Source organism: Asterias rubens, chromosome 21 (genome assembly GCF_902459465.1).
Source record: "Asterias rubens chromosome 21, eAstRub1.3, whole genome shotgun sequence".
In the NCBI taxonomy this organism is placed as follows: Eukaryota; Metazoa; Echinodermata; class Asteroidea; order Forcipulatida; family Asteriidae; genus Asterias; species Asterias rubens.
In genome coordinates this window covers 8,186,907-8,206,688 of record NC_047082.1, presented here as the reverse complement: position 1 = coordinate 8,206,688, position 19,782 = coordinate 8,186,907, and the positions used below count along the sequence as shown (strand labels likewise).

General features: G+C 39.7%; 1 protein-coding gene across 1 annotated transcript; it reads right to left on the bottom strand.

The window, feature by feature from the left end:
• Nucleotides 1–57: 57 nt before the first annotated feature.
• Nucleotides 58–4,779, bottom strand: LOC117304555 (ficolin-1-like). Its single transcript, XM_033789079.1, has 6 exons — nt 4,266–4,779; nt 2,707–2,781; nt 2,146–2,220; nt 1,483–1,619; nt 1,101–1,362; nt 58–361 (listed from the first exon to the last, which is right to left on the bottom strand). The coding sequence occupies exons 1-6, from the start codon at nt 4,660–4,662 to the stop codon at nt 111–113; spliced, it is 1,197 nt and encodes a 398-aa protein (XP_033644970.1). The 5' UTR covers nt 4,663–4,779; the 3' UTR covers nt 58–110.
• Nucleotides 4,780–19,782: the final 15,003 nt, after the last annotated feature.

Genomic DNA, 19,782 nt, shown 5'->3' with positions numbered 1-19,782 from the left:
AAAAACATATTGATTACGAGCAATATTAAAAATATTATATATATATATATATTTTTGTTTTTTCGTACACGGGATCTATGACTTGTTGATCCATCCTCTGATGATCGTGATTACTGTTTCATTCTGATTTTCATCTCGGCTGTTTTGAGCGAGTATAGAAAACCTTTCCAGCTCTTCCAGTTGACGCCCCGTGAAAACTCAGCCGTAAGACCGCCGAGGTACTCCCCGTTGAGGTTGGACGAGTGGCAGGCGTTGTACCACCAGGCACCGTGGAATATCTTGGCACAGTTACCGGAATATCCGTCAAGGTCTCTGTCTTTGGTCGAGAAAGGACGGTTATTGTGAAGTCTCATCGAGTCACCTTAAGGATCGAAAGCGAGAGAGAGAGAGAGAACAATTATCTCGGAAGTTCTGAACAAGCCGGAGCAGGGCCCAATTTCATAGAGCTGCTAAGCACAACAAATTGCTTAGCATGACCTTTCTTTCTTGACAAAATCAGGATTTACCAACCAAATTTAAACGTGATTTTCAGGATAAGCAAACAACATCTGAATACCAGTATAACAAGCAATATGCAACATACGGAAGTTTGGTTGGTAATCCTGTTGTTATCACGGAAGAAATTTCATGCTAAGCACGTTTTTGTGCTTAGCAGCTCTGTGAAATTGGGCCCTAGTAGCATGATGCATTGTCAACAAACAAGTATTCGTAATTAGATTCCGACGGAAAAGATTGTGGGTTCGAATCCAAACCGAGTGATATCCCTGAGGATTATTTCCACGACTCAGGAAACTACAGAAAAAGTGCTCAACACACATCGGTGTACATGTACTGGTAAAAAAAGGGAGTTGGGTTCGAGACTTTGCATGGTGGAAGTATAACTCAGAGAGGTTTGCGGTAATACCGTGTGAATAAGGAACCGAAATTTACAATTTGTTCTAGCAATTTTTCTGCTAAGTGAAATTTAACAAAAGTAAATACTCTTCTGCACTTAGGTTTGTATTTTGTTTCTCTGAACAATATTTGTCGGAATATTTACCAGATTTAATTCATTACGGGAATTTGTTTTCCCTTAATCATGCTTAACCCTTGCTACTTACCAGCAGTTCCAGAATAACCCCGAACTTTCAACGTGTAGTTGTTTTCAACTCCAGCGATACTAAACGAGTCGTAGAGGGCGTACTTTCTGCTGCCCACGAAGTCCGTGAGATCTACGCGGAGTTCGTACTCGCCCTGAGCAGTCAGACGGTGTAAGTTGTCATTACCGAGCCAAAACTCTCCCTCTAGATTTCCAAAGCCCCGGCTGTAGTTAGCAAAGTCCAAATAGAAATCTACACTGCCGTCCTGGCGCCGCTGGAAAACCTATCAAAGAAACGTGTGGAGGTTAATACCCTGGTCTTCGTTTTGACCAAATTCTTACTTTATTCTCACATGATTCTTAGTGATGAGTACTCTTATTCATTTACTAGCGTGTTATCTTACCGTCCATCCACCACCGTCTGTTTCCATATCACAGTATATCTGGAAAGCCTCACCGGAGTCTAGAGGTTGAACCGTGTACACACCACTGGTAGATACACCACTCGCAAGAACTTCCGAGCAATCCTTATCTCGGGTGTCTATTGAGAGGGAAAAGGGTGCAAAAAGAATTAGAAGTGTTGAAATTATGTCCCAACCGCCTTCTGTGATTCGCATAAACTTGCTTTGACCGTGGAACAGTTTTTCTGTTAATAAAAACAATACAGGGTGCGTTCGTTTAGATTCCCTGGGTCGACCCCGGTCTGCCCCGGTACGTTCGAATAGCTTTGACGGGGCTCACCCGGGTCAGCCCCCAGTGCCCTGCTTGTGGAGTGGGTCACTTGGGGGTGACCTGAGGTGCATGCTGTCACCACGAGAGGGCGGGTGTGATCGTTCGAATAGCTCTTGTCAGGGGCTCACCCGAGTGAGCAATGCGGGGTCGACCCAGGGAAGCTAAACGAACGCACCCAATACTATTTGGATTATTACGTAATAAATGACATGTAAACTATGTTTTGCTCAAAGCTCAAGCATGGTAAAGATGAAGGAGATTTTCATCCGTTTCACACATTTTCATGAGAAACCAAATTGAGGAGGGAATGTTACAGATAGAAAACGTTATCTTACCGGTTCGTGGCGTTGTGACTAATTCACTTCTCTCAGTCGCATCACTTATACTAGAGATGTCCATGGGAAAGATTTCTGCAAATTAAATTCGAAAGAAAAGAATGGGAGACTTCGGAACGCTAGGTGGTAGCATTGTTTACGTTGTTCTGAGCACGCGCACATTACCAAGAACAATGGATTTTACCTGGTAAGTCTGCTGCCACCAAGCGTCCCAAAAGTCTCATATTGCTTGTTTGAAAACAAAACAAATTGCTGATCTTATCGGATAAAATGTATAGTTAAATTGTTCGGGAAGGGCATACCTCCTCGACCAAAGATAAGCATACCTAATGGAGATTTTGGAACGCTAGGTGGCAGCATACTCACCAGGTAAACTTCCAGTGACGTAGTTTTGAGCATGCGCACATTTACCGAGAACAATGGCTGTTTCGGCAAGTCTGGCGCCGGCTAGCGTCCAAAAAGTCAAGCATTCATTTAACATGATAAATTCAAAATGTACAAAAACGCTACTAATCTAATGACCTATTAAGATAAAGATAAAACAACAAGCATTTCACTTACTGTTATTTAAAGCTGATGCTTTTTCAGTTCTCCCAGTTGCATTACTTGGGAAAAACTCTTCGACGGGCGGGATATCTGTCAAAGTAGAACACGAAAAATGGAATTATAACTCTTAAATCAAAAGGTGTGTAAGACAATAGCGTCCTGCTTTTTTGAAAAAGGGGAGAAGAGTATTTTTTCAAAATTGTCTAAGATTGTTAAAATGCACCCTTCGTTGTACGAAAAAGGCTGCCTCGAACATGAATCAAGTTGTATATGTCACAAGTTGTACATTTGACATGGTATTTTGGTGGGTAACCTTGTTCTGATAGGCTTAACTTTTGTTGTGCTTTTTGTACTTAATCAGCTCTATGAATTGTTTGGGCCCTTGACTAACCCTCGTCCCTTCTGTCTTAAAACGATTTGATTCGAGTTCCGGGCATTGTTGGGCGTGTTTCGTAATTACAACAAATACCGGATGGACCTCAAGGATCATCCTGGCATTGGAAAATACTTGCACTTCCGGAGTCGTGGTTGTTGAAAGTACGTATACCTGTATGTACAGGTAAATTTGTACTATTCTTAAAGGCACCTTTGGTATTTTTAAGACAATTATTCTCATTTGATATATCCAAACCTAACAAATCTGTGAAAAATTTGACTCAATTGGTCATCGTAGTTGCAAGAGAATAATGAAAGAATAAAAAAATCATTTGTGCACATTTTGTATGCTTTCAGATGCCTAAAAAAGGCTTCAGGCCTGAAGTCTTTTAGTCATTGGGTGAGAAATTACTTCTTTCTCAAAAACTGCGTTACTTTTGGGAGCCGTTTCTCTCACGATGTTTTATACTATCAACAGCTCTTCATTGCTCGTTACCAACAAGGTTTTATGCTAACAATTATTTTAAGTCATTACCGATAGTGTCCAGTTCCTTTGAAGTGGTCCATGTATCTATACTAGCAATCGTGTCATATTTTTATTTGAATATCAGAAAATCTATAGGCCTATGCGGTCAATCTTAACAACCTCGTTTAATATTCCTGGTAAAATTAACATACTTCTAATAGCCATTGAAAAGAAAAGAAAGTTGGAAAAAAAATAGAATAGAAAAAAATGACCAAAGAACGGGATTTGTTCCTTTGGACTCCTATATAGTTGAAGTTCCGACTGAGCAAATAGCTAGGCATATGTCTCCCTCACTATTACTATCCTTTTTACAGGTGGTGCCCGTCAGAAGTTAAAGGCACTGGACACTATTGGTAATTACTTATAATTGTTAACATAAAAACTTACTTGTAGTGAGCAATGGAGAGCTGTTGATAGTAAAACACATTGTGAAAAACGGCTCCCTCTGAAGTAACGTAGTTTTCGAGAAAGAAGTAATTTTTCACTAAAATATTTGAATTGAATACGAAACCTCAGCTGAGGGCTCGAATTCAAGCATCTGAAAGCACACAACTCGTGCGACAATGGTCTTTTTTCTTTCATAATTCTCTCGCAACTTCGACGACCAATTGAGCTCAATTTTTGTTCATATTATTATAAATTATAAAATATAATGAGCAACTTTATTGTTTACCTTTCAGAGCATCCAGCACAGCAGACACGGATGTTTTCAGCTCACCCAACTGTTGCCGAATGTCCAGAAACTCGGCGGAAACCAAGTCTCGAGAACTCGCTACCGACACCTCAAGTTGTTCAACTTGAAGTCTTGTTTCTTCTAGCTCAGTTGAAATCGATGTCTTATCAGTCGCTGCTTGCAGTTGTCGTCTCGTCTCTTCGAGCTCGGAGGAGAGTTGGCGGTAAATCGTGGCATTGCAGCCGGTGACTTGAACCGGGCAGGAACACGGTCCAGGCCCGTTGTCCCTACGGGGCCTGTTCGCTCTCCGGCTTGCGCTAGACTGGTGAGAACTCACAGTCAGTACAAAGACACACAGAATAACGCACAACATGATGGAGAAACGTGTCACACCCATTTTAACAACTACTCTCGCTTATAAATGCTCTTACTACACTAGTGTATAAACTATTTCTTGTCAGCAATATATAGTGTTTAGCAGGCTGTACTTCTGCTTGAATGGCGAGGGAACAATGAAATCACCTAACTTATATTATTGTATCAAAAAGCCATGTATTTCGCGTTGATTGGTCAATCTAATCACCAAGGTCCCGCCAATCTCACTTTCGGTTTCATTGACACGACAGGAAACATCTTTTCCTTTTTGTTTAGTTCACATGACATTGTACAAGGTTTCTCCTTTATTTTCCCGTGTGACTTTTTTTTTTCATCTGACGAAACGGCCGGGTCTCTTTGGGTCTATAGGATCGTCTCAACCACGTCATAATTGGTATCGATGGACCCTCTCTCTCTGGTCTTCTTTGGTCGCATCAAGGACCCGTATACCTTTTCGCAAACACCCATTGCGCAAGCGATAACTGTCTCCCGTTGACAGAATGGTGGTCAGGTATCAATCTAGACCACCAGCATGAACCTCATGCCACGCCCAACGTGCGCGTATCAAGTATTTGTGATAAAGTCTTTACTTTCCATAGATATAGAAGATTCTGTCAACAAAGTTGTGGTTTGTCAACAAATTTGTCAAAAAAACTATTATTTAGAAGAATTACAATGCCACCCATCACACAGTTCCACCGAGTCCCCCAAAACAAACAGACACACAACAACAGTTGCCTAAGGCACGATAAGCTTCCTGTGTTGCGTGGTCAAGCATAATACATACCTGTTGACTATGAAAACATCAGTAACCTGCACGAGACTTTGTTCATCTAATTAAAACAAAAAACAGCCAGCAACAAAACTAATTTCATCATGACTGCACAATGAACTACACGAGAGCGGTTATCGGTTTTTGGACTGATGTTAATGATCTTCATGCTTTCAAGAACCAGTCTTTGGAAGTTACATTAAATGTGCTCACGTCCTGAGATAACTGCATTGGGTTGCATGTTTTGTGATCCTTTTATAGCACATAAAATTACAACATTGAAATCTATGATAATCTTGACAAACAAAAAATCATTTTACTTGATCATAAAGTCAACAAGGTGGTTACCACAAACTGAACACTTCTCACCGTGTTGAAACAAAATCGTGTACCGTATTATTTAGCGCAAGCCTCGGTTGTGTGGTCGAAGCACAGAACCCTCATTTTCGGATAATTTGTTGTAACATTTAGACAATCAAATAAATGCAAGTTGTATGATCTCAAGACCTTATTGTTCAAACCTAACTACGGGTTTACAAAAATAGGATAATAGCTTGGAGCAAAAATTATGTCCGTCTTTAGTTTCGTGCACGGAGAAGCCCTCTCGCGAGAGTTGCAAGAGAGCCGTTTCCCTATCATTGTGACTGATAAAAGATCATAGTGCCCTCTACTGGATGAGCGTTTCCAGAGGAGAACTATTCAATGAAAATGTTGTATGCGGGGAAAACATCACACGAATAATTTGACTCACAAAAAATGGGCCCAATGTTATTTCTTTACATCAATATTGTTTTAGTCAAAAACAAATTTATAAACAGGCAAATTGGATACAAAAAAAGTCAACTCGAAATAATTTGAGGGCGCTATCCAAATAATTATTTTGAATACTTAAAATAAGTTTCTCCTTAAATCGTACAAAAACAAACTAAACTTGTTATTTTAAAACGCGCTTCATGAAATAGTCACCGGTTGAATTGTGAGACGTCATATAAATATTCACCGCGCGGTGCGCTCTCCGCATGCACAGCTGTGTGTGTAGTGATCTGCGTGTGCCCGCACTAATCTTCGCTAATTGCTCAATTTGTTTCTTCGCGAGAATAGTACGTACACATTTTCTCGGTGAACCTATCCAGGTGGCTCGGCCGTGGGAACGTTCTCATTCTTAAAACGCAGTAGCGGGAATTTAAAACGAAGGTATGAAACATGAACATGTGGCTACGTAACCATCCCTCACTATTATGAAGAAAGAAAATGTGTGCGGGGACCCACTTTATTATCTACACTCAATTTAAAGGAGTTAATCCCAGAGCCCTGTGCAAGCGACTTCTCAAGAAAAGCCTAGATCCGATTAAAGTCGCAGCTACGAAGAAGCTGTCCGAGCCAAGCAGGCCTCGACACAAGGCTACACCTACAACAGTAAACAAGGCATAAGACAGATCATGTACAACTATGGAAATGCGTTGACATAAAGACAGTGGATTCTGATCAGCAGAGTGTGGGGTCAGGGGGTGGATTTCACAAAGAGTTAGGACTAGTCTTATCTCGAGTTAGGACCAGTTATTCGTCCTAACTTAGGACTAGCCATGCAATTTGTTTATCTCCTAGGACTAGTCCTAAGTTAGGACTAGTCCTAACTCTTTGTGAAATCGACCCCAGGTCCCGGTGTTGTAATTCTGATCTGCAGAGTGTATAGGTTAGAGTCCCGATTGTTGCACCTTTGTCCTTGAGAAAGATGCTTTATCATAATTGCTTTGTCATTCAGATGGGTCATTAAGCCGTAGGTCCCGTGTATAGACATTTATCACACTGTCACCATCTTGCCCATGTTCCCTGTTTCCATAACGGTAATGGATGCTAACATTAATTGCGCAAACATGGCACCAGACTATTATTTCGTCCAAATTTTGAGCTCAATCGGTCGTCGAAGTTGCGAGATAATAATGAAAGAAAAAACACCTTTGTCACACGAAGTTGTGTGCCTTCAGATGCTTGATTTCGATACCTCAAATTCTAAACTTGAGGTCTCGAAATCAAATTCGCGGAACATTACTTCTTTCTCGAAAACTACGCCACTTCAGAGGGAGCCGTTTCTCACTATGTTTTATACTATCAACCTCTCCCCCATTATTCGTAACCAAGAAAGGTTTTATGAGAATAATTATTTTGCGTAATTACCAATAGTGTCCACTGCTTTGAATTCAATAAAGTTATATTGGATCCAAACAAACTAAACATCACATTGAACGCATGTTGTGTAAGATAGTGTTTCACGGCATTAGCAGCAAAACGAAAGTGTTTCCATCTTGTCTCTAGTAAAAGTTTGCATTCTACTAATAAACCTCGCCTCAGACTAAACTGTCAATGTAATTCATTTTCCCCACAAACTGCCAAGCAACTAATGAAAACGAACGCGAGATTTTATTTTCATGGTTGATGTTATCATAGGGGCCGAAGCAGAAATCGGATCCTGGGGTGCCTAGCAACTGAATGATTTCATCCCGCGACGAGATAGGCCAACAAAAGGGATCGCTCCTTAAATTAATCGTACTGCTGAGTGGGTAGGTTAAAGGCAAAATACACATTTACTTTTTGGGCCGTTCGATTGTTTTAAACCTTAATGTAGATTATTTATGAACTAAACCTTGAACATTTTTTTCAAAAGGTGGTGGCGTTTTTTAGATATGCCGAAAATCTGGTGATGTTATCTCCAAGCGGGAAGAATAATCTATATGGAATACACTCAAATTAGAAAACGCTTCATGCGTGAAACATTTCTCAGATAGAAATGTAGTTGGATCACTCTTTCTGAAACCACATTTCTGTGAAGGGAAGTGTTTTTAATAAATATTTAACTGTATCGACCGCTGCAGTGCTTTTTACATAATGTTATGTTCATAAAAAAAAATACAATTAAAAAGAAATTAAAAAACTATTTTGCATTGTTCGAAATAGATTTGACTTAACCGAGTAATAGTATGCCTGTGACCCCCCCCCCCCCCCCACACACCCACAAGACTCAGAAAGTACCGAGTGTAAAGTGCTTACACACATTCGGTGTCAGGGTTAAACTTAATAACATTAAACCAAACTCAACCTTTCCTCGAGTTAAGAACTCGCGCATTACTTAGATTCAAACGAATCGCCTGCCGGAGCGTTGACTAGATTTAAGCTTCTTCCTCGTCGAGATTGTTCCATTAAGAAAAGCTAATAAAAGCAGTGCCGCGGCCGTGCATTACGCTGCCTCCCAGCTCAGGAAGTGCCGACCTGCGCTGCATAGTGCTTAGATAGATGGACTGATGACTTCTATTCATTATCTTGTCATATTTGCCCCGAGGCACAGCACACCTGCATTCTCCAGAAAATTCAGCTAGCATAAAGGACTCGTAGAATCTTCATGGGATTTTTTTTTGTGGGATCAACCGCTCAATAATAGAAGGGAGAGAGAAGAAAAATCGCCGGGCGTTGATCAAAAACGGGAAACTGTTCGCAATATGAGATGAGGCTCGTAATTGCATTTCATGCCGTTGAGAAATATTAAAGGCAGTGGACACCATTGGTAATTACTCAAAATAATTATTAGCATAAAACCTTACTGGGTAATGAGTAATGTGGAGAGGTTGATAGTATAACACATTGTGAGAAACGGCTCCCTCTGAAGTGCCATAGTTTTCGAGAAAGAAGTAATTTTCCACGAATTTGATTTCAAGACCTCATGTTTAGAGCTTGAGGTCTCGAAACCAACCATCTAAACGCACATAACTGCGTGTGACAAGGGTGTTTTTTCTTTCATTCTTATCTCGCAACTTTGATGACCGATTGAGCTCAAATTTCCACGGGTTTGTTATTTTATGCATATGTTGAGAAACACCAACTGTGAAGGATGGTCTTTGACAATTACCAATAGTGTCCACTGCCTTTAAATTGTCCTTCCTATTGCAACCTACATAGTCTCTGGTTTTGTGACCGTCTCACGGAGCTGACCACGGTATAGATGATGAGGCCAGCGGGGTAAACAGGGTCGTATATGCGCAGAGCCAGTTACGGTAATTAGTCTCTGAAAGATTTTGTTTTCTTCGGTGCAATGCGGAGAGAAATGAGATTGGGAATATTAAGAGGGGGGATGCTGACTGCATTAGGCCGGTTCCGGCCCGGGATGCACGTGGGCCTCTGAAACCGCCTACTTAAAGGCAGTGGACACTATTGGTAATTTCTGAAAATAATTATTAGCATAAAACCTTTCTTGATTACAAGTAATGGGGAGAGGTTGATAGTATAAAACATTGTGAGAAACGGCTCCCTCTGAAGTGCCATAGTTTTCGAGAAAGAAGTAATTTTCCACGAATTTGATTTCGAGACCCTCAAGTTTAGAACTTGAGGTCTCGAAATCAACCATCTAAACGCACACAACTTCGTGTGAGAAGGGTTATTTTTCTTTTTTATTATTATCTCGCAACTTCGATGACCGATTGAGCTCAAATTTGCACAGGTTTGTTATTTTATGCATATGTTGAGATACACCAACTGTGAAGGCTAGTCTTTGACAATTACCAATAGTGTCCACTGCCTTTAATACGTAGAGGCTAAATTTCATCGGGCACAATTCCAACGCACTGCTTAAAGGTACTGGACACTGTTGGTTACCATTAAAACTTACTTGTTAACGAGCAATTGAGAGCTGTTGATAGTATAAGACATTGTGAGAAACGGCTCCCTCTGAATTAACGTAGTTTTTGAGAAAGAAGTGAGCAATATCGGTAATCACAAAATAATTGTTACCATAATTAAAACTTACTTGGAACGAGCAATGGAGAGCTGTCGATAGTATAATACATTATGAGAAACGGCTCCCTCTTAAGTAACATAGTTTTTGAGAAAGAAGTGAGCAATATCGCTAAGCGCAAAATATTTGTTAGCATAACAATTGACTTGTTAAAGATCAACGGAGGGTTGTTGATAGTATAACACATTGTGAGAAACGGCTCCCTCTGAATTAACGTAGTTTTTTTGAGAAAGAAGTAATTTCTCACTTAAATATTTTAATATGATTTCGTGACATCAGAATTAGAAGTTGAGGTCTCGAAATCAAGCATCTGAAAGGACACAACTTGTGCGAGTGTGTTTTTTCTTCCATTTTTTCCTCGCAACTCCGCTGACCAATTCAACTCAAATTTTCACAGGTTTGGTATTTTAAGCGTATTATGTTGAGATGCACCAAGAGAGAAGACTGGTCTTTCACAATTACCAAAGATGTCCAGTGTCTTTAAATGAAATACATTTTTCAATAATACTCTGAGAAACGTGGACGGATGTGCGTTTCGTGGCTTCCTAAAGCAATACCGAAAAGGGGGGGTTCGGTTATAAAATCGGAAATGCACCACAGGCGCACAATGTTTCTTCCTTTGCACCTGTGAGGGTGCGTGTCTGAAGTAGTATGGTTTTCGAATTCTCCCTGTGTCCATTTGGTCTAAAATGCAGACAATACATTGTTTTCGTTAGTTCGCTCACTTGACTTTTTCATTGTAGAAGACAAGCTCTGTGTTGTTTCAATTCGGTTGGAATACATTCTTTGTGTCGGTTTGACTAAAGTTGATTCTTCGCTTGCTGTTTTTTCCCCATTTTTTTTTCATCTTTAGACAATATAAAACGTGAATATAAGTTGGACAGGGGCTGTCAAGGTTACTCAACAATAATAATTCCGCGAGAAGAGCACGTGATGAACAAAAAAGCGGCTGCATTGTATCAAAATCACATAATTGGTCATGGTTAATAAGGTATTACTATTGTTTGTTGCAAATTGACTGTGTTATCGAACGGGGTCGAATGATTTAGATGAGTGGAGAAGTCCTTAGTTTACCCGGGCCATCCTCGGCGCTTCCATCATAAATTGTTGTTCCTGCTTGTATTGTTCCCAGCGCCCCTGAGTAAAGGGCTGCTGCGATCGGTTAGAAAGAGCGTGGCGTGGATCTCAATGCGCCCTTTACCTCTCAAAAGATTCCCCGACAAAATGAAGACCTTCAAGATAGTGAGACCACCGTCGTGACCAAACGCATCTGAAGGTCTCTCGATTATTAAGGTCCACATATCCGATCATTTCCCAAACGGGGTCCCCAGCTCTTTAAACAAAAGAGTACTAACCGATAGTGAATTGGTGGAACGGAATTACAGCTCAAAGGGTTACTGTGTATAGAGACAGCTGATATTGATGTAGACTTTGGTCAATTCAGCAAAGTCACAATAGACACGGGGTTACGACGCGTGTGCGAACAACCGGTGTCAAAGCGATGGAATTTTCACACCCATTTCAACGCAGTCAGTCAGCACTGTCAGTGCATGGCGGTAGGAATAGGTCAGAGTAAAGTTTTGGGGGTGTATAAGTGCACCCCCCCCCCAAAGTTATACTTAAATAATAATAATAGTGTATATTTTGTCTGTCAGAAAGGCACTCTGGCGCGTAGAGAAAAAACTCTCCTACCAAACCATTTCTTTTTTCACAATGGGTGCATTTTCAAAAGAAATTCCCCCTCCCCCTTATTTGAATTAAAGGTGCAACCGAACCGCTTTTTTCAATTGAAGTTGAACTGATGGGTTGGCCTAGCTACATGTAATTTAAACCTTCACTGTAACTTAGACTTGGTGCAATCACACACTAATTCTGGGTATGGACAAAAAAAAACAGTGACCGCAAGAATTTTTCGAAAATATCATTGCGTCCACATCGAGTGTGATTTTTTTCCCCCTTCAAATTTGTGTCGTCTCGTATCGATTTAACATCCAACCATGGTAGAGAATAACTACCGGAAATCTGTAAGATTCACCAACGAGATAACTACGCGCTTGACGCTGCAGGCAAAACACGTGCAGATCTTCTGAATGACGTTGCGCAGTATGGTCGACCCCATGGCAATAATACGCTAGGTCTCTCTGAAGCATTAGGATAGGCCAAAGAAAATGAATACATGTTTAGCGTCCTCCCTTGTAGGATAGGCCAAAGAAAATGAATACATGTTTAGCGTCCTCCCTTGTAGGATAGGCCAAAGAAAATGAATACATGTTTAGCGTCCTCCCTTGTAGGATAGGCCAAAGAAAATGAATACATGTTTAGCGTCCTCCCTTGTAGGATAGGCCAAAGAAAATGAATACATGTTTAGCGTCCTCCCTTGTAGGATAGGCCAAAGAAAATGAATACATGTTTAGCGTCCTCCCTTATTGAAAAAAGGAAGAACAGGGAGGGTTTTGTTTTTGTTTTTTTATTTTGTTTTATTGGGGGGGGGGGTTCAAAAAATGGTGGCATTACACGGGCTGTTTTTTTTTTTGGGGGGGGGGGCGGATGGGTTCTTTTCTTCTTTTCAAAAAATAAAAATGTTTTGCTGAGATCGTTCAAAATCATTTTTCTTTTCGTTTAAATGGTTGTTTTATTTAAAGGAGTGGCCTCTAAAAAAAAGGAAGCGGGCGGGGGGACTCTAAACATATTTTACTTTTTATTACGGTAATGTTATGTGTGTGAATCTGCACTGCACTTAAATATTATTGTGTCTTGATGTATTTGCCTTTCTAGGGCAGTAAAGGGGGTGATTTGAAGAAGTGTGTAGTGTAATAGTCTTTTCTTGGACTCTGTCGTCACTAAGACGTAATGGGTTGAACCATTCGGGGTAAAATGTAAAAAAAAATAAAAAATCAGGTTCAAACCAAGGGTTGTTTTTTACTTTTAAAAACGTCTAAAATACACATCTTTAAATTTCACAGTCTTGAACCGCTTCGGGGATTGGTAAAACTGAAATAGCAAACTCATACAGCAACGAAATAAAACATTATAAAATATACAAGTCAGTATTATTCACAGTGAAACACAAGTGTAGTGCCATGTAAATGTACATGATCCAAAGCATAAAAACACCATTTCTTCCTCCATGCTGACACCCATTCAGCTCTGATAAGCTAACCCATGGCCGTACAAAAAAAACATCTCCTGAACACCCTTCATCGTCGGTAAGGTTTCTGTTGGCATAGCAACACTTCAGTGCGCAGACTGAAGAAAGTAGAGGAGAGACAAGATTCATTGTCATCTTATACAAACAAGTCCCCGATTGAAGTCTTAAAGCTGATCTTAGCCCGGAGTTGCTGTCCCTTATTTTAAATTGGCACTCAAGAATCGGAGGGACCGGCTGCGGTTGTACACCAGGCATGTCGGCGCAAATACCCCGTCCTGACAAACCGCACGCGTTATTTCACGGTACTCCGATTTTCGAAATGTCTTTCCTTTAGTGCTGGCAGTAAACAGCCGTTTGGGGATTGCTTTTTTCCCCACATTCTTAGATTTTGTTAGAAAATTGTCTTAGAAAATGGTAGTTTCTATTTAAAAAAAAATAAAATATATATATATATATACTTTAATAATTTTGTGATTTATATCGTTGATGCACACTGGAAGGCAATTTTAATGGGTTTTTAAAAGTAAAAATTGAATTGAAATTCGAAGCTAATTCTGATTCATCCACGTTTTGTAACGTAACTCAATGTGAAGCGTTCGACGTGATTTCCCCACTTTTGTTCATTAGCAAGAAAATGGTAACCTTTTTAAAGTGAGCTCAAACAATTTACTGTTCTATAATTTAGCCGTTATAGATTCCATAAGCTACCATACACAGCGTCAAATGCATCCCTCCCCGGCTTCCATCGCCGGGAGTGCGTAACAAATATCAGCGTTTTCAAGCAATTTGATTGGTAAACAGTCGTCGTCGTGCGGTAATAATGTTCACGCTAATAAACAAAATTGAGAGCTGACTCCGCGGGACTGTGAGTGCATCGCGTGAGTCACTAGAATCAACTTGGTTTTTATTTTCTATCCTCTTCTCTCTCCCCTCTTTCCCCTCTCTTTCTCGGTCGGTTGCTTGATCGATCTGAGGAGGGGAAGTCACCAAGCCTGGGGACGGTTGAAGTAATTGCTGGCTAGATGGATCGATGGTATTATGCGGCTCGTTGGCCTCCTATTTATCCCTATGGTGATGAATTTTTTTTTTTTTTGCTTTGCCATTTCCCCAAACGGAGTCTTTTTTCTTTCTTTTTTGTGATTGCATTTATTTATAACATTAATGCTTTACTTTCATGTTTTATGTTTTGCGTGGTTACCAATGGGAAGTGCAGCTTTAATGATGTTTCCATTTGCTCTTTTGTTCATCTTTTTATTTGTTCGGTAATTTGTTTTTATGTAAAGTTATACAAGAAATGGTTTCTTATCGACAGCGTATCCAAAGTTTTTCATATTTTATTTTAAAAGAGATCAAAGGGTTCATTGGTAAAATAAAAATAAAAATTTTAGAATGATAAACGCAGGTGTACTGCTTTAAGTACAGTATTATGCAAACTGCGGGACTTAAATAAGAAGAAAATAGTATATGCCACACACGCACATTTTGCGCATAACAATTTGTGCATAATAATTATTCTTCCTGCGTTGACACTTATTCGCGCTGGAGTTTCGCTGATATCTCAAACACGCGATCACATTTTGAAATGAAATTTTCTCGGGTTAATTTTACTGTATATACAGCTACATTTATATATGATTAAAACAATCGAACTGTTCCAAAAACCAAAGGTATACTTTGCTTTTAATACCGCTCTAACACTACAGGCATTAGCCGAGAGCAAAATGCTGTTGGTCTGCTGCCATTTTGGCTTGATTAACCGGAACCACGTTCTCAACTAGCACTACTTTATCAACCGTCAAAAGATAAATCTTGGCGCGTCAATATTTGTTCTATCCAAACCAAGCATTCCATTAATTTTGCAGTAAAATTTAATGAGAGATGCGACATCGATCGCTGAGTGTAAACACAGAGAGCGGTGATGGAGAGAAGTCTAGTGGTGTATCAATCACTGTTCGTATCGATGCTATATATGTACAACGTGAAAGGGTATGTGGGAGAATTATTCATAATCTCAGCATTGAACACGAGGGTATGTAAACAGTTTTGGGAGCATATTGCTTTCTTCGGGTTGGGCGCTTTGGGCTACAACAAGCGCATGGTTTGAAATGAATAGGATTGGAAAGATACTATGTAGGCCTAAGTAGATTGTAACTATTCACAGAAATATACCGCGAAATTATTTTGGGTTTGTGTAATAATTCATGACAGAAAACGGTCTGCTATTTTGTGGAAGCATTTTTAACTGTACAAATGGCGAACCGAAAAAAGTAAGAAAGTAAAAGGAAGCGGCCTCTAAAAGAGGACGCGGGGGGGGGGGCCGCTGAACATGTTTGTTTTTAATTGGCGTTACCATCCCCCCTCTTCCAGGGTTCATAAGCATCGTGCCCCTTTCACAATTCTTGTTCACATCTCTTGTTTCTTTTTACTCGTGCTTCAGTTCTCTTGCTTACCAGCTAACGCAGCAGTTTCTTTGTTGAGACGTCCATCCTCTTCTTTTCAGAGTTCTCGTCCCATCTTCTTTTCATCTCAACCCAGCAACCTATATTTTCCTCTTCATAATACCTCACTCCCGCCCTTCCCCCGTTTTCCTTTACTTTCAGGCACATATCAAATTTCCTGCCAACGAAAAGACTCACAATGCAAAGCTATTCGACGATGAGTTTTTCATTAAGTCACAACTTCATTGGATGACAAAGCACAATGCTTTCTCGTCCGCTGAAATGAGCACAATGCCGGCCGGCAGAACAAAACAGCACACTCTAATATTGTTCGTTTGTATGAGAGATGTGTCATACTAATTTAGAAAGCAATATCTTTATAAACGGACATCCATACAAGCCGGGCGTCTCGATGCGATGACATGACCGGCATTATTGGTCTGCCATAGCTCTCAATTGATTGTTAATGCCATCCAGATTCATTCAGACAGGGCCCAATTTACAGAGCTGCTTAAGCAGAAAATATTTCTTAACAAATTGTCTACTAAGCAGAAATGAGCAGGATACCAGTCGCAAATGTTACATGTGACATGGTAGTTTGGCTGGTAACCATATTGTGTTGTGCTTAGCTAGGCCTGGGCCCAGGTCGTACCTTCATAATTCCGAATCCAATTCGTCCCCGTTCCACAGTTCCTAAACTCAGTTTCAATTGTTTGAAAAAGAAAGAAAAAAAAGCAAGGAAAATGTTTGCTGCTAATTTTACAAACTCTCTTTAGTTCATATTAAAATTAAACACGCTGTAATCTTTCACAGCCCATTTTTCTTTTGTTCTTGTTGATCATCAACATATATGCTAATTTGCCAATGTTTATATTAATTCCATGGCATGTTTAGGATAATTTTGTGGTAAATTTATCATTTGGTAGTGCCCCCCCCCCCCTTAAAAAATAGGCCTTACTAAGCCATTGCAGATACCACACTGAGCCAATATTTACAACAGAAGAAACGATTATAAACCAACAACAAAATCACTGTAACGGAATACTTGAGTTTTCAACATGGTGCTAATGAAAAGAGAGCGAGCCTCATCAACTGATGGGGTGTGTTATTTGTTTGATCGTGGAAAGAGATTATTGCAACGTAACGGGACAACTTAAATAAACAAAGCGGGAGACAAAAGGTATTGCCCATTAAAACGTGCATGACTCGTTCCCCTAATTAAACCCGCATAATAGGCCTCGGATGGCGTGGATATCAAATGAGACTGGGTATTGGAATAAGCTTGGGTCAACTGAGCAATATTGCAAAGAGCTAGATATTGTTTTGCCATTTAACTACAATATACCTAAATTATGTTACATAATAAAATGAGCGTCTTCAATCAGTCAACGTATTTTTGTAAAGAACATTTTGCTGCTATTCTATTAGAGCCATTGGACACTTTCGGTAAACAGTGTTGTCCAAAGGCCCACACTTCGTGTATCACAACTTATATATATAAAATAACAAACCTGTGAAAATTTAAGCTCAATCGGTCATCGGAGTCCGGAGAAAATATCGGGAAAACCCGCCCTTGTTTCGCCGTGTCATGACATGTGTTTAAAATAAATCCGTAATTCTCGATATCGTCGAGAATCGCTAGTTGTTTTAATGTTTTCTCAAAAAAGCATTTCATGGAATAATATTTCAAGAAAAGTTTGTTCACCATTACCTTCTGTAAACCATGTAAGTTATTTGTAAATCGGTGAACTTTATTTTAAAAAGTCTGTTCTGAAAGTGTCCAATGGCTTTAAAGGGTCTTCATGGACCAAATTCAAATAGCTGCTTTAGGCAGAATAAAATACTCGGTTTAAATAATCCCCGACGAAATTAATAAGTCGCGCAAGTTATATCATGGCAATGTAACATCGTGACTTCAGTCCTGTCCAAACCGGATAATCAAATGAAAAAAAACGAGTGTGTAAATGTATTTAAGTGTCCCCCCCAAAAAAAAATAATAATAATAATAATAAAAAAATACCACGAATTTTTTGTGATTTTTTTGTACGAAACTGGCAATGTAAAAAAATAATATAAGCTTTTTGGGGGAATAAGCCTGTTGACGTCATCATAATGTTATAGCGCCCTCTTGCTTACGGTTCAATTCATTTCCAAAACTTGTCCGAAATGGCAGCTATCAGCTAGGGCTACGGCTGTTAGAGGTACATGGAGTCCTTACCAACACACTTAGCACACAGCCGTTGACGTAGATGCCTTTTCGGGTACGGCCTCACATTGGGGCAATTTGATATACCATTTATTGGGGCTATTTGAACTTAATTATTGATCGTTGAAGTTGCGAGATAATAATGGAAGAAAAAAAACACCCTTGTCATATGAAGAGTGTGCTTTCAGATGCTTGATTTCGGGACCTCAAAATCAAATTCTGGGAGGTCTCGAAATTAAATTCAAATATTATTTTAGTGGAAAATTACTTCTTTCTCGAAAACTATACGTTACTTTACTTATATGTTGGCAGCCCCTCTTCCGTAGCTGGCACTCATGCCATGACGTCATTATTTCCCTCCATTATGATTATTATTGTGATTTTTTTTCTTCTCCTTCTTTCCCACCGTCTCCAAATTATCAGCCTTCCGACAGGCTCCTCTCTAGTGGTCTTAAGAACAACCAAAGCAAGCAAAGAAGATTGGAGCGAAAAAATGAATGTAATTACCGAATGTCATTAACTCTCGAGCGCAATTTTACAGATTGCATATTCAGGGGCAACTTAATTTACCTGGGCCGCATGCTGCTTGGCAATCTTCAGAGTACCGCATTGCACTGTTTCATTGAGAGCAAAATTAAGTGGGCTTGCAGTATATGCGCCCAAAATAACAGACTGTCTAAGCTGTTGAAATACCAGTGGGTGAAATTAATAAACTGAAATCTATCAAGATAGCGGGAACATTTTATCAACCGATAACAGCATTAAAGGCAAACACTATTGGTAATTACTCGACATAATTGTTAGCATAAAAACTTACTAAGTAACGAGCAGTATGGAGATCTGGTGGCAGGCTCCCTCTGATTTGAAATAACGTACGTAGTTTTTGAGGAAGAGGTTATTTCTCACTCAAATATTAAAACCTTGGAATGTTTTCCAGCGGCATTGGCAAACATCGTGATTTTAAACCTTGTGTTTCGTCGATTACTGTGTGATGTTGCACGCCAATTGGTATGATTTGGAGTTATGTTCAGTTTTGTTTTCTTGGTAAGCCATTGGCATCTCCCTTTCAAACGCAGGTTCTCCAATCTTTAGTGGGGGGCAAAAAAAACACTGATATTGCTCAACCGCTTTTCTCCAATGCCGAATCAATTTCTGGTTTTACAGAAAACACATTTTTTTGTGGGGATTGGTCTAATAAGTTCCGTTTGGTCTCGTCAAAAAAGAAATCGCGTGTGACACTCAGCTGAAATATTGTGATTTATTATTAGTTTCGTGTGTAGCCAATGTCACTTCTCGTTACATCACAGTCGCTATTCCAGTCAGTCTCCCCAAGACTTATTAAAATGTATATCAATGTATCCTTCTGTTATAGCTTTGATGACTTCGAAAATAGTTACAATATTAAATTAGCTATAGGCCTAATTGGATAAAGGTTTATTTAGAACGTATTTTTGAACGCTGCATTTCCTCTGAACTTAGTGTGTTTTAAAGCCATCGGACACTTTCGGTAAACAGTATTGTCCAAAGGCCCACACTTCGTGTATCACAACTTATATAAAAAATAACAATCCTGTGAAAATTTAGGCTCAATCGGTCATCGGAGTCGGGAGAAAATAACGGGAAAACCCACCTTTGTTTCCGCACGTTTTGCCATGTCATGACTTGTGTTTACTATAAATCCGTAATTCTTTATGTCGAGACGTTTTAACGTTTTCTCAAAAAGTAAAGCATTTAATGGAATAATATTTCAAGCGAAGTCTTTTACCATTACGTTCTGTAAACCCTGTAAATTATTTGT